This window comes from Labrus mixtus, chromosome 21 (assembly GCF_963584025.1).
Source record: "Labrus mixtus chromosome 21, fLabMix1.1, whole genome shotgun sequence".
Lineage (NCBI taxonomy): Eukaryota > Metazoa > Chordata > Actinopteri > Labriformes > Labridae > Labrus > Labrus mixtus.
The window spans coordinates 6,019,541-6,034,058 of record NC_083632.1 but is presented as its reverse complement, the minus strand read 5'-3'; the positions used below and the strand labels follow the sequence as shown (position 1 = coordinate 6,034,058).

Sequence of the window (14,518 nt, the reverse complement as noted above, 5' to 3'; positions counted from 1 at the left end):
GAGAGAGAGAGAGAAACTCTGGTAGGAGAGAAAATCAGTGCAACAGGATGAGGACCTGCTAGTGCACAGGCTGCCCGACCCCGCAGACCTTCCATCTGTCCCGCTGTGTTTCCCCCGACGCTCCCGTCCTCTACAAACATCTGGATCAATTGCATGCATATGGGAAAAGGGGGCAAGGGGTGCAAGAAAACCCGAATCTTCCTCTCATTTCATCCTTTTTCTTCACACAGGAGCTGAGAACGTATCCTCATCCTCATCACCGGGGGGATCCCTTCATCTTGCGGAGTACCTTCACCACTTTCAACTGGACCAAAAGAGGGAGAGAGGGAGGGGAAACTTTCTCTCCAAACATGCAGAAACGCCTGTGAGATTTTTTTTCTCCCAACTTTCCATGGATCTGTTTTGTCTCTCACCCGCAAGAAGGAGCAGGGAAAAGGAGGCTGAGGAGGTGGAGAGGGGGAGAAAGGAGGAGACGGCGGGGAAGCGTCACAGCCGCCGCCGTCACCGACCCTGCCACCGCTGCTGCTGAAGTGTTACCGGTGTTTGCGCTCCTCCGCTGAAGAGGCATCTTCTCTCTCCCACCCCCCCACCCCCCTCCTCCCCTCCTCCCCTCGTTCTTTCACTCCTCTCCTCATCCGAGCAGCAGGGAGCTGGAGGGAAACAGACAGAGAGCTAAACACACACATACACAAACACACACACACACGCATACACCGGCTGGATGCTCATCTTCTTTCCCCCCCCCCCCTCCCCTCACTTTCCTCTCCTCTTCGCTCCCTTTTTGATGTCCTGTCTTCACCTTCTGGACCACTTGTAACATTTTTTCACCTTGACGAACGCGGAAAAAAGGAGAAAGTGAGGAGTTGGATTTATTTATTTATTTATTTTTTGTTGTTGCGGGGAGAGCTCACATACGCTCGCTGTCACGTTGTGAAGTCCTCCAGGGGAGTGTGCAGACACCCAAAAGCTGCCAAACACACACACACACACACACACACACACACACACACACACACACACACACAGAGTCACTGATAACTCGCGTACACTCGCTCTCACACAGAGACTCGGTCTAAATGCGTACTCCTACAGGTGCTTCGAGGAGAAAGAGAGGCAGGTGAAAACCAGGTAAAAAAAAAAAAAAGAAGGGGAAAAAAACCAAAGAGAGACATTTGGAGGAAGGATGGAGCAGCAGGAGTTCAAGTTGGATGACGGCAGAAAGCACAGGTAAGTCTACAGCACACGCACAGTCGCACACACACACTTCCTCACACTCCTTTTTTTTTTTTTGTCACTTAATCTGTCAGGAATTATGTAAAAGTGAGTGCGACAGATTTGGAGAAATGGAGACGGAATAGATACTAGACTAAGAAGCTCAGGGGGAATGTGAGTGAAGACACACAGTATGAGAGCAGTCATTCCTTCAGTTTTTATAAGTGAAGAGTTTCCTCGAGAGAAAGATCCCATCTGCTGCTGCTGCTGCTGCTGCTGACACAAACAGAGCAGCCAGTTGTTTCTAAAACTGGAACCGCTGTAACAGGACACACATATGTGAGCGTTGTCACTCTGAGGTTTGGCTACCTGTTTAGAGTGTGTGCATCTGTGTGTGTGTGTGTGTGTGTACCTGCATGCACGCTATCACAACTTGACACATTCGCTCATAGATTATGGATGTTGCACTTGCAGTGTTTTACTGTCGTATCAGTTATCTGGTAATGCTCATCGATTTGGCCCATATGCTGAGTGGAGCCGCTCTCATTTTTCTCCATTAGTGGCAAAAGCTCTCTGCTTCACCTCACACGGATCAGGTACTAGCGTCATGTACCACACATTCTTTGATTGGTACAATTTAGTTACATTGACCAGGGGTTCTCAACATAAGGTTTGTGGCCCTTCAAGGGGTCCCAAGATAAAACTTAGAGGTCTCAAGCTGAACACATTTATCCAGCACCAGATATATTTATTTAGCTGACTTTTTTTCTGGTTCTTGCTTTTTTTTTTTTTTTTTTTACATTTCTTTTCTTTCAATGTCACTTTTTATTTCCCCAATACCCTTAAAAAATTACAAAAATTACAAAGCAATTAAAAATGTGACAACACATTAAGTATTCATCAGCGTGCATGCTCTTGTAAGATGCAGCTGGTATATTTACTCTTTTAGATACAGATGGTTGGACTATTTTAAAATTCTTATTGAGACTTCAGACTGCTGCTGTGAACATACTGTAGATCAGGTTGTAGCATCGTCTACTACGGTTTGGTTCAGCTTCACAGCTCACAGATGGGCAAAAGGTTCCCAACATGGGCTCTGTGGCCCCAAAGTGGGTCTAGAGTTAAAAGTAAGCGGTCTGAAGGCGAGGCAAGTTTATTTATAAAGCACCATTCATAAATAGAGCAATTCACATTGCCTTAGTCGAAACAGAGATGTGAGAACATTCATGGAACAAAAAATAAATACGACATTAAGCAAAAATAAGACATTTAAGAACACAATATATTCAAATTTCCTTCATTTATTTTTTATTTTCTTTTTAATATTGTGCGCATCAGAGTGTTCACTTTTGGAATATTTGAGGGACTGAGGTATTTATCTGTTTGTCTTTCATCTGTAAAACATTGATGCCTTTCATATATATTGGGCTGAGAGTTACACATTTTGTAAGCATCATCCATGAGCAGTGGTTCTCAATCTGGGGTTTGAGGGGCCTGAAGGGGTCCAGTGACAAAGCTGACGGGTCAACACAATAATAAAAGTACCAAAAGTTATTCGATATTTACTGACAAATTGTCCACTATGAAACCTTCTCCAGTTGACCAAAGTGTTGACCAGGTTTAGAAATAATGTAACACGTTTAAGTTGCTACCTTTATATGGATTGTCCCTTTTTTGCTTCTTACTTAAAAAAAAAAAAAACCCATATATGATAAATCCGGTTGCAATAATTTAGAGTAGTAGTTCCCACCATGGGGTACGGGGTCCACCCAAAGGACATATCTATTTTAAGCAGGTGTGGCAGCAGATTGGGTGTCACTGACGTTTTGATTGCTTTACGTTTGATTGGCAGGGGGCCAAGCTGGTGTAGAAATGACCCCGTCCCGTCAACGTCACTCATCTCGGCTGGTACGTCCGACCAGCAACGATTTCCTGTAAAGCTGTCAAATCTTAAACGTGTGAGTGCCGGAGCCCACAGAGAGACAGCAAGGCAACAGTTGGGGGGTTTAAGCCCTAATTATGATACATTTACGAGGCAGACGCTGTGTGCTATGTTTCACAATAAGCATGACACGCTCATTTATTCATATTGAGAGTGTAATTTGTATGTTTATTAGCGCCATGCATGAGCTTCTGAAAGGCTGCATGTGCAATGCTCACAAATCAACGTGTCTTTCACAATTCGTCCAAAAGGCAGAGAGGTGGTGGAAAGGAGAGAGCAGTGGTTGATGATGACGGGATGGATTCTCCTGGTTCAGGCTCTGCAGTCATAAACTTAACTGTTGAGTATTGTTGATGACTACAGGAAAGTGTGATGGAAGTGCTTCGTTGAGTGTTTGGTTGAGTCGAGAGTTTTTTCCTAGTCGTTCGATTTTTGTCATCAAGCATATGAAAATGTCCCCGTCATGAATGCTTGCGCTGGTTTCTTATGGCAGTGCTATTCTAGGTTTTCTCAGCTCCAAAAGTTTTAAAAATGGAACACTGTTGAAAAGACAAAATCACCAATGAGAGGGTGTAGTCATTAATCCAGCACATTCTCACTTGCTTTGTGTCATTTCTGCACGCTGTCCTCCAGTAATCAACAGGAGCTTCAACAGTGGAACCAATGTGTCACCGACACTGGAGGAGGAACCTTTCTACTCGCTTCATTTCTGGATGCAGTCTGTTTGCTTTTCTTTATGAAGTGGTGTTGAAGTCAGGTGATGGACTATAAAGACAACAAAACCTCACTTGGGGTATTAGTTTGTTTATTATACCTTCCTTGACCGCTTTCATGTAAATGTCTTAGCCAAACCAATATTCATTGTTGCTAACTTGACTGAGGAACACTGCACATGAGAAAATGATGCATGAGCTTGAAGTGGGAGACGGATCAAGCGTTTACTTTTCACTTTATATTTCTCTAACACTGACACACGTTTCATTTTTGGCACATTTAGGAAGTAATTCTTTTAAGACTTGATTGCAAGGATATCTGGGCGTGTTCATTTCTTGTTTCTTACCTCATCATGAAGTGTAATTCTGATCAGAAACATTTTACTCAGTCCCCCCAACGGTGGCTTGAGGCTTTAATAAAGTAATGTTCTATATCCCTTCATCAGTATTATGTTCGCGTTCACACATGCAGCTTTGTGCATGTGTGAACGCAAACAGCCGAACTCAAACTTGCAGATGTTTTTTCTTGCCGGCGCCTTAGTAAACTTTCCACGTGAAGTCAGGGTGAGCTCATATGAGAACGCACCAGGTAATATACAGGAACATGAACTGCTCATGTTTACGTCCATGAACGTGACTGGTGTGATCTCTGTCGAGTAATGAAACGTCTTAATAACAGATTTTGTTTGCCTGTATGGTCCTCTCCACTCTTTTGGTTGATATTGTGAGTGTGTCAAATTAAAGGTAGCATTGATAAACTTCTAAAGAGATACAGAATCCCATCACAAGCTGAATGCAAAAAAATATATTCAATGGAAGTTAATACTGTAGCTGTCCCTGTCCAGCTAAATGGGAAGTGGGGAGTCTGAGGTGACCTAGTGATTCAAGGATTAGGGTTAGAGTTGTAATAGTTTAGGACAATATTTTATCGTTTCCCATGGTAAATTGTCATAATTACCCAAATATAACATAATCCAAATGTCTCCACCTTAGTGAGCAGCAAAGTTCACACGATGGATACTAAGTGTAAGTATTTCATGAATAATTATAACCTTATTAAAAAGATGTACATCATTGTGAAAAAGGCCACTCTGTGAAAGGAGTATCTTCACTTCTGGTACTTGAAGTGTGGGATTGTAAACAGAGTATTGGTGTCACAGTGTTTTATGACTAATAAGGTCTGAATACTTCTTACATAACAGACTTTATCTCCCAGCCATCAAAGCTTTGCTTGGCCAAGTTATTTGTGCACTTCAAAGGCCTAAAATCAAGCGTTTCCGGTATCAGTTAGAAATAGTTAAAATACCAGTATCCTGATATAAAGTAATTGCTGCAGAATAAATTTTCATACTGTAATGTCTTGGCGTGATCTCAAGTCTGCATAAATGAGGCTCTAGAGGATCCTGATGTTTTATACAGCTGTCAGGGCGCTGTGCCTGCAGTATGTTGATGAGAGGAAGGCCGTCTCCTACATTAATACTGGCCCACTAATTCAGGCTCCTTAATTAATGCAATCAAATCAGTTTCAAAGGTGCAGCGGGGAAAAAAAAAAAAAAAAAAAACAAGGTTCGAGGCAGACATGTTGATAATTCTCTGGTGGTGATGCTCATCCCATCAACTAGATCCTCTCCGCTCATTTCCTCTCCACCCCCTGGGGACTCAGTGTAGCGACTCCGTCACATCCAAGCTAAGTCGCTAAATGACTGAAAGTTCCCCACTGTACGTTTTCTATATTTCCCGGGAGACATGAGGAACTTCACCAGGGGACATGTTTGAGCATCCGCTGAACATGTGGTCCAACAAGTTTTCAGCTAATGTGGGAAAAAACGATTGTTTATTCTGGGTTTCTGTTCTACAACAATAAGGCATTGTTGGCATTATGGACCAACCTGCTCCAAAACAATCACAAAGCAGCCTTAACAGGACAAATGTCTTGGCATGGAGAATTTACTTTTTCAGATATTAAGCCCTTTTTTTGGCAGAATGAAAAGACTTCACCCCCAAAACCTTTTGCAAATCACAATTATCTAACATCTGTTTTTATGATGTCACAGTGCTCTTGTTTAGGTTTGGTTGGATTTAGGGAACTACATGGTAAAGCAGTGAGACATCCGAGGAGGACAAAATGTGTGACGCCGTGGTCTGAGTCGTGTGTTTGTTTTGTGTCGTGGGTTACAATATATTGCCAGAGTTGGAAGAAGTTTGCCCATTTCAACCTTATTTGTCCATTTGTCTGTTTCGGTTCATTTTTTTAGGCTACTGTTGAATACTCTAACAAGCGTACGACCAATCACAGTATTTTACGTCAGTATTCTTGGAGCTAGGTCAAAGTTCAGTTCACACAGACTATATGAACTACTTCATGTTAATTTATTGCACAGAGCTGGACTTTTTCAGAAGGGCCTTCAGATATTTCCCAAGACTTTTCGGATGCTTAAACTCAATGTGCCATTAAATTTTATTTGTTGCAGTTGTGACTGACGTTCTGACTTGTTTTTCCAACCTGGTAGGCATCACTTGGAATCTGCGCTGAGTTGTTCATTAAACTCATTTAGCTGTTAATAAGAAATGGCCTTAGCAGTACCGGTAGCTGCATTGTCTGGATTGCTAGCAGCATTAGCCAAGCCAAATCTGACCATGACGTACAGAAAATACAGTGCTCACAACTCTCTGTAACTCTTGGAACGTGAGTGGTCGCTCACTGTTTCCAGAGTGAACTGTGCTCATGTTTTCACTCAGTAGTTGCAAACTTATCTGTTCACTTCATCAGGCTCAGTTTTTCTTTGAATCAAAGATTAGAGGTGCAACATTCTTTGACGGTACTCAGCCAGAAGTAACCACATTTGACAGAAGGCAGAGCTGGACAGTAGCCAGTGTTTGGCAAAAGCTGTGATCTAAACAATCTCTGCCCCGGTGTTAAGTCTCTAGCTTACCATAGTGTAGTTACTGAAGTATGCAGTGGCCATTCAAGAGTCTGCAAGAGGCAAAATTTCACAGGGGGCTCTACCACCAGCATTCATCCCCATTATGTTATAAATAATCTGTTACCAACTATAAAAAATCGAAACTTTTTTAAAATAAGTTTGTCAGCCTCCGGAGCTCCCTTCTGGCCTGGGGCCTACAGCTGTTCCCCGCCTTGCCTGTTGACAATGGGGACTGAACAGAGTTGTAGATATCTTGTGGGATTTAGCTCGTCTAGGGTGAAAAGGTTCATTTTCGTGGGATTTTTTTGAAGGTTGCAGTGGTTTTTACGCAGTCATCTCACAGCAAGAGATTTCCTGTTTTGAATCCCCGGTCGGACAGGGGAAATGTAGTATATGTCATATTTGCATGTTCTTCCTGTTCCTTTATGTGTTCTAAAAATTGCCACTGAATGTTAGTATAAATAGTTGTTTGTCTCTATATGTCAGCCCTGTGATTGACTGGCATCCTGTCCTGGTTGTACCCCGCCTCGTCCCCAATGACAGCTGGAATTGTCCAGACCCCTGCGACCCCGAACTGGATAAGATGTGTATAGGTATTGGATGGATGGATAGGATTAGTTGAGGTGACATGTAGCACTAAGCTAGTGGCAGCCACCTGTTACTTGAAGAAGCTAGAACTCTAAACATTGCACACCTTTTAATGCTTAACATAGTTTTAACTGGTGAGTTTGATACAAATTGATAACCTGAATAGTGTAATGAGTAGAGAAAATTAGCTAAAACAGTTGTTCAAACAGCTGTTAAATTGTGTGATTAACATGGGGCCTAATAGGGATTGACTCACTTTTGGAGCCATCTCTAGTGGCCATTTGAGGAACTGCAATCTTTGGCCCGTCTGCATTTTCAAACTTCATTCTAATGAAAAAGTTTTCCCATTCTCCCCATGCACATTTTCCTTCTTGTTACCACTGCTCTCTCATAGTTTACCTGTTATTTCTTCTTTATCTCATCATGTCTCCAGGTGCTGTTAGTTTTCATAAATATAACACAGCTGGATTCATTTGAAAGGATATCGTGAATTTGATGCAGTTAGTCTTATGTTGCTCCCTGTGAGTTTGTCCCACATGGCAGAGCTACACTCTACCAAACAATCTCCACAATAACAGATAAGTTGGGTGCATGCACTGCCACTCTCACTTGATCTGCACACGTTTTTTTTAATTTGGAGAGCGTAAACCGAACAGGATTTAAGGATGATGAAGGCAGATGTTATCCTATTAATCTCTTTCTGTCAGCAACGATCGTCTGTTTTCGTTTATTAATAGATAAGGAAGAGCACAGTCACAGCTGATTGTAGTTTTGAGCGGCTTTGTGTTTGTGTGTGATTGAAATTCAGATGCTTCACATTGTTGTCAAACCCTTGTGTTCTCATCCCATCGCTTTCGTAATCACACACACACAACACTATAATCACACATGGTTATATTGCTGTATATCTGGAGGAGACACACCCACACTCTCAATTTCCACCCCAACAACACACAAACACACACACATACACTGCTAATCTGAAGCCCCATTATCCCCCCCCCCCACCCGAGATAACACTGTTAAATGAACACTTGACCTGCTCTCCAGTCATATGCTTGAACAAGTCAGCATTCATCCACTCCCTCTCTTACTGTTTCTGTCTTTTGCAGTTATCTTCCTCTATCATTACAACCTATGACATATACTGTATATGAGCCACTTTGTGTTTTAAAACCCATTTTTTGTCCTATGCATTACTTTCATTAACTTTCCAAATGCCGTTAACGAGGACGAAACGCTCTATCAAGAAGAAACCCAAACAAAAAAAAGTTTACTTAAGCTATCATTGTTGAATCTTCTGATTTTTTTGATTTCCCGTCCTCCAGACACTCTGTGTAAGTACTCTGTGTTTATCTGCAGGTTGGTCAAAAATCAAATAAAAAAAACAAAACATATTGAAACCACCAGACTTTAAACAACATCTCGTGCCTTAAAGCATTGGTTCCCCAGTGGGAGGCGCTTAAGATCTAAGAGAGGGTGTGAAGCTCTGTCTGCTCTGAGATTTTCAAAATAAGATTTGCTCATACTAGATAAAATGATGTTGTGGAACATTATTGGGAAATGTATACAAAGGTCTTTTGGAAAGAGCATGTGTGTAGACATATTTTGTAACGCATCACTTTCCTGTGTTGGTCCTTTTGGGGGGCTCAGCTGTTCTTAGATACAGGTAGGGGTCGCTCCAAGAAATAAGGGTTGGGAACTACTGCCCTAAAGGATATCAAGTTGTCTCTGTTTCTGTCTTTAGCAACACATACATAAAGAGTAGATAAACTGCTTTGCTTTGTTGGCTGCACACACAGTTTGATATGCGATTAACATTTTGTCTTCAGTTCCACATAATTAAAAAAAAAACAACTATAGATGATGCTTTTCTCACATCTGCCAATTTTTTTTTAAAGTTGATCTGTGAGGGGGTTTGTGTGTTTTTAATCTCCATGTAACACAGGTGGGTGCTGGATTAACAGCTACTCTGTGCTTAGATCCAGATATAATCATATACATTTGAGAGAGATAATACCAGTGTGTCAAAACAAGCAATGCGAAGATAACCGGCTGCAGTGAGTAAAATCTGCATATATTCTCCAGGGGGATCAGATCAGATTTTAAGCTGTGGTATTACTATTTATGTGATATCTACTAAAGTCTTTTTTATGGATCTGATATGTAAAGTTAAAGCGCCAGATGTCTAAATTGTCACTATATGCAGATGACACTGCTCTATACACAACTTGTTTTTAAAAAGGGGAAACTTGTAAAATGATTTATGTTTTGTGAATGTATATATAAAACCATAAAACACACATAGATCTGTAAAGTAATCCTCAATACCACATGTCCATCATTCTAGCTTGAACCAGTATTGACTGAAGTTTGATCAACAGCGTCTAATAACAGGGTTATAATGTATTTTAAAGGTGTAGAGTGTATTTATTGCTTTGGGCATGTAAAGCCCAGGAGCGTAAAACCTTATTAAGATGAATGATTGATATGCCCGCAGCATGAACAGTGAGGAGAGGTGGGACTCATTTAACCCAGTGTTTTTTTTTTTTTTTTAAAGGAGCTTTGAATCAAAGCTTGGAGGGGCTGTTAATTATCTGGGCGTCTCTGATGGCCATAGATGAGATCGAGACTTTATATAAAACCTGCATGTGTGGATGCGGAGATCTTTATTTGCTGTAGAAAAGCTCACACAGCTTTATCAAAAGGATCAAAGGTATTGATTGAATAAGTGGATATCTTCAAACGGCAACCATTTGATGAAAGAGGCTTGGCCCGATGGAAATGTTGAAGCCAGCTTGATCTTGTTTTTTTTTTGTTTTTTTTAACTTGGCCCTAATGCTCCGTTGTAAAGAGAACATACAGTTTAAAGGTATAATATGCAACATTTAAACATGGATATAGCAGGTATCAGATATATCCTAACTTAACATATATATCGTTGAGTAATGGCTTTCTAAAAAAAAAAAGAGTGAAGTCAAACTCCCTCTGAGTTCATTGTTTGAATCTCTGTGTTTACACTGATGGGACGGTGCTTCCATCTGCTTGTTTATGTTTTGCTCAGAGGCTGAAACTTGTCTTTTTTTTCATGTGAACCCCTCCCTCTTCAACGGTTAGCCTTGCTGCCCTAGATGCATAATGACATCAAAGAAATAAGACGTTCACAAAAAATCCAACTTTTCACATTGGACACATCTGTTCGTTTTTGTCTTTTGACTGTGATTGTGAATGCAACTTGACCTCAACGCAGATCACAGGAGGAGGCTGTGTAAACCTACTTAGATGAAAATGACAGATATGACAAAGGAGACACCAGACAAAGAGTGCTGGAGCGTCAGATTAACTTTTAGCAGGTCAATAATGTGTCACTGTTGAGACGCTTTCCTTTAAAGCATGCAATGAAAGTTTGCAGATTCAGAATACATAATAGAATCAGTAACTTTCTGATGCATTATATTTGATTAAGATGTACTTTTGATTTACTATTGATCCCAGTTTGGAATTTAACAAGCTACCAAGCTGAAGATTAAATAATTAAAAGTGAGACCCAACTTTATAAGATTGAACATTTGAGTGATGTGAGTTTTATGACATCAATACCTTTGATTCAAAATGTGTGATTAATATGATTCTGTAACGGGAGGATTCTGGCTTCTTTTTCTTTTTCTACTGGGGCCTCAAAGTCTGTTTAATGGATGTACATTAACTCATTCTGCAATAGACAGTGAGCTATTGAACCTGTGACCCAGCGATGACCACCAAGCAGTGGTTGTTCCCCTTTAGAGAAAGAGAGGAACTAGTCCAACAGATTTACTTTTTTAACCCACTTGAGTGTGAAGTGGCCTGTTCTTTCTGGTCTCAGCAAGCGTTATTGTTGCTGATCGTGTAAAAACAATCAAAGTCCGCCTTGTGAAACTGATCTTGCGCAACTTATAGTCCGTTTAGATTTGACATGCAGGTGACACACAGACTCTACATGCACAGTGGTCAGTTACATTTTCTTGTAGATAAGTCATGGAAACCAGGGAACAGGCACATTTATGTTTTACAAAAAGCAGTAAAAAAAGAAGCACCTTGATGCCTTTCAGGTCATATTCTTGACATTGCACATCCTGAAATGTTACTATTGGAATCAATCATTTGTGAATGGCTATTCCTATGATTAACACAAAGGCAACACTTGTGGATTCCTGTTAAGGTTTGTTCAGCAAGGTTATTAATGAGCTTATTAATTTCTAATTTATTTTGGGATCACACCTGGAGGAGGAGGGAGTCTTAGGTTATGAAATATAATCACTGATGTAAGACTGACGGACCTGTGTGACAGTTTTGGCATTCTCCACCCAGTGTGTGTGTGTGTGTGTATGTGTGTGTTGAATCAGAGATGTGTAGAGATGGAGAGGTGATTACAGTCATCACACTGGGGGGGGGGGGGGTTGGATTACGGAGGATTACATGCATGCACGCTTCGCTTGCACACACAGTTTTCCTCCTGACACAAGAGGCTAAAAGCGGGGCTAATACTCTCAAACAAAAAGGGTCAGAAAGAAAAAGCGAGTGATAAGGGATGAATATAAAAAAAACAGATTATGATGTCAGAAACGTCATAAAAGAAAATAAGATTTGCCTGTTACTGTCTTTCTTTCTTTCCCCCTCCCTCTCTTTCCCTCTTTCTATCTACCTTTTCCAGGCAGTAAGTTGCCAACATGGCCGTTCCCAGGGGACATCCTCCTCCCTCCCCTTGGCCTCCTCTCTTCCTCCTCCTCCTCTTCCTCCTCCTCCTCATCTCCTCACCGCTCCCTCTGCAGGCCCGGCCGCTCCTCCTCCACCCGTCCATCAACGTGGCCGTGGTGTTCAGCGGCTCCAGCTACCAGAACGAGGTCCGAGGCCGCCTAAGCGGGGAAAACTTTGTCGACCTGCCCATAGTGGTCAGCCCGGTGACCGTGCTGGTCAATGACACCAATCCCCGCGACCTGCTGACACACCTCTGCGATACCATGGCAACAGAGAAGCTGCACGGCGTGGTGTTTGAGGATGATGTGGGCTCGGGCACCGGCGCTCAGGTAAAAAGACAAAACAGAATAATGCATTCGGCAGGGTTTTCTGATAAAACATCCAGTCGAGTGTCACGGCGCTCAGTCACCCACAACCCTGTTTCCTGAAAAAAAAAAAAATCTGTGTCCGTGTTAGCTTATATCAACGAGGACCATGAAAAAACAAACAAAAAAACAATTAAGCAGCAAATCACATTCTGTCTTTGCTCAAATTCAATTAAAATGTAATTTTTTATTTGATTGCTAAGGGAGAAGAAGAGACATCAAATCATGAATAGTGAAAGCATGAACATAGTTTCTGCCAGGGGAAGGAGTTCTTACATCCTCCTCCGTTTACTGAACGCTACAATGAGAAGTTTTTTTTTTACTGGTCTCAACTCGAGCCTCTTTACGACCTACTGAACGTACCAAATGATTATCATAGGATCAATAATCATTCCTGTAAAATTATTTGTAACGTCATCACTTTCATTTGTTCTCGTTCTGATTTAGCCATACCCGGCATGCAGACCAAAAGAGCCTTTGATCATTTATTCCCTGGCAAAGTTCAGCACTGAGTTAAAACTTATACAAAGTCAGGAGGAGGGGAGAATTCACTGAAATGCAAATCAACTTTTTTCAGTAGACGGGGAAATATTGGGGAAACAGGAGTAAGTGTTCGGTCACTAATCAGGATTCAAAACATGTCCTGAGTTTTCCCTTTAGTCCTTAAGAAAAGGTGTAAAGGATTGAATGACACCATTGGCAGGACTATCTATCCAAAGACCCTTATCAGTCTTTTTTTACTACCTTTTGACTTCTGCAGATGTGATCAATCGCTCCAACAACTGGGCCAAAAGGAACACGATCATCTGTTATCAACTCCTTCCGTCACAGAGACATTATTTAAAGATGATTTTTTTTGGGCCTTTTTTTTAAGCCTTTATTGATGGAACAGCTGATAAGAGACAGAAAATGTGTGGAGGAGAGAGAGGGGTAGACTTTCTTCTAGGGGGGTGGGGCAAGAACTGTAGCCTCTGGATATGGAGCACCTGCCCTGCAATGCGTCATGGGATACAATGGGTATCGTAGATTACAACCATGCTTACTCAGAATTCAAACGACGCTACATCCTAGCTCTTTCATGCTAGGTCCCGTAACTTCCTCTAATGCCTTGTTCCTCCCCGTAACTCCTAAACATGGTCTCTCCGCCATCAGCTGACCTGAAGATAAATTAGAGCCCTACTACCTCATAAGATGCTCCAGATGACAACTCATTACGGCTGGTGTGTAGCAGTATAGGATGTCTTCAAAAATCTTTTCCTGTGATTCTGAGGCGCTAGCTTGATACATTTCGACAAACAGCGTCCATTGTGATTTAAAATATATATTCAAAACCTGGCTCAGGCGGAGCGATACAAGGAGTGAAAAGTCCCGGTGCTGTTATACTCTGTATCAGAACCCATGGCATACATCTTGTCCAATCAGAGCTGCTCAGACAACTTGGTCAGAACTTACAGTGGTTTAACAGAATTTAATGTATTTAAGTTAAACTGTTCGATCTGATCAAAACGCTCATTCTTTACTTGTGAAAGTTTCCCCCGTGCAAACGCTGAATCTGTCCTGTTTTCGTCTTCAGGTGGCTGAAGTGGCACAGATCCTGGACTTCCTCTCCACTCAGACAGCTCTGCCCATCGTAGGCATCAGCGGCGGCTCTGCAGTTGTCATACCGTTCAAGGTACTGTCAAAATAACGAGCACAGGCCCCCCTCAATGACACCGGAGCTGGAACCCGGCCTGAAGTTGTCTGCTCTCTTGCTTAGCCACGGTCAGGGCACCAAGGCTCAGATGTGTCGATAAAACATTTTCTGTGAAGAGTCGTCGTTGAAGTAGCGAAAGAAAAAGACTGTAGTAAGAAGATGAACCTGTAATGTAAACCCTGTCACCAGCAGCAGCAGCAGCAGCAGCTCCTCTTCTTAGTCTCCTGTCTTAGTCAGAACTCTTCCTCACTGGCGTCATTCAGCTTAAAACAACTTAAGTAGGTCAGAGCGGTGAAACCTACCCCGGCAAGCAACTCTCTGCATGCAAATATTTGGAAATGAGCCAT

The 14,518-nt window shown here is 41.9% G+C and overlaps 1 protein-coding gene across 1 annotated transcript in view; it reads left to right on the top strand.

The window, feature by feature from the left end:
* Window positions 1-283: 283 nt before the first annotated feature.
* LOC132955602 (glutamate receptor ionotropic, NMDA 2C-like) overlaps window positions 284-14,518 on the top strand; it is a 57,689-nt gene continuing 43,454 nt past the window's right edge. The window contains exons 1-3 of the mRNA XM_061028513.1: window positions 284-1,227; window positions 12,070-12,442; window positions 14,052-14,150. Of these exons, the coding sequence (XP_060884496.1) occupies window positions 12,086-12,442; window positions 14,052-14,150 (456 nt within the window). The 5' untranslated portion in view covers window positions 284-1,227; window positions 12,070-12,085. The remainder of the gene's footprint in view (window positions 1,228-12,069; window positions 12,443-14,051; window positions 14,151-14,518) is intronic.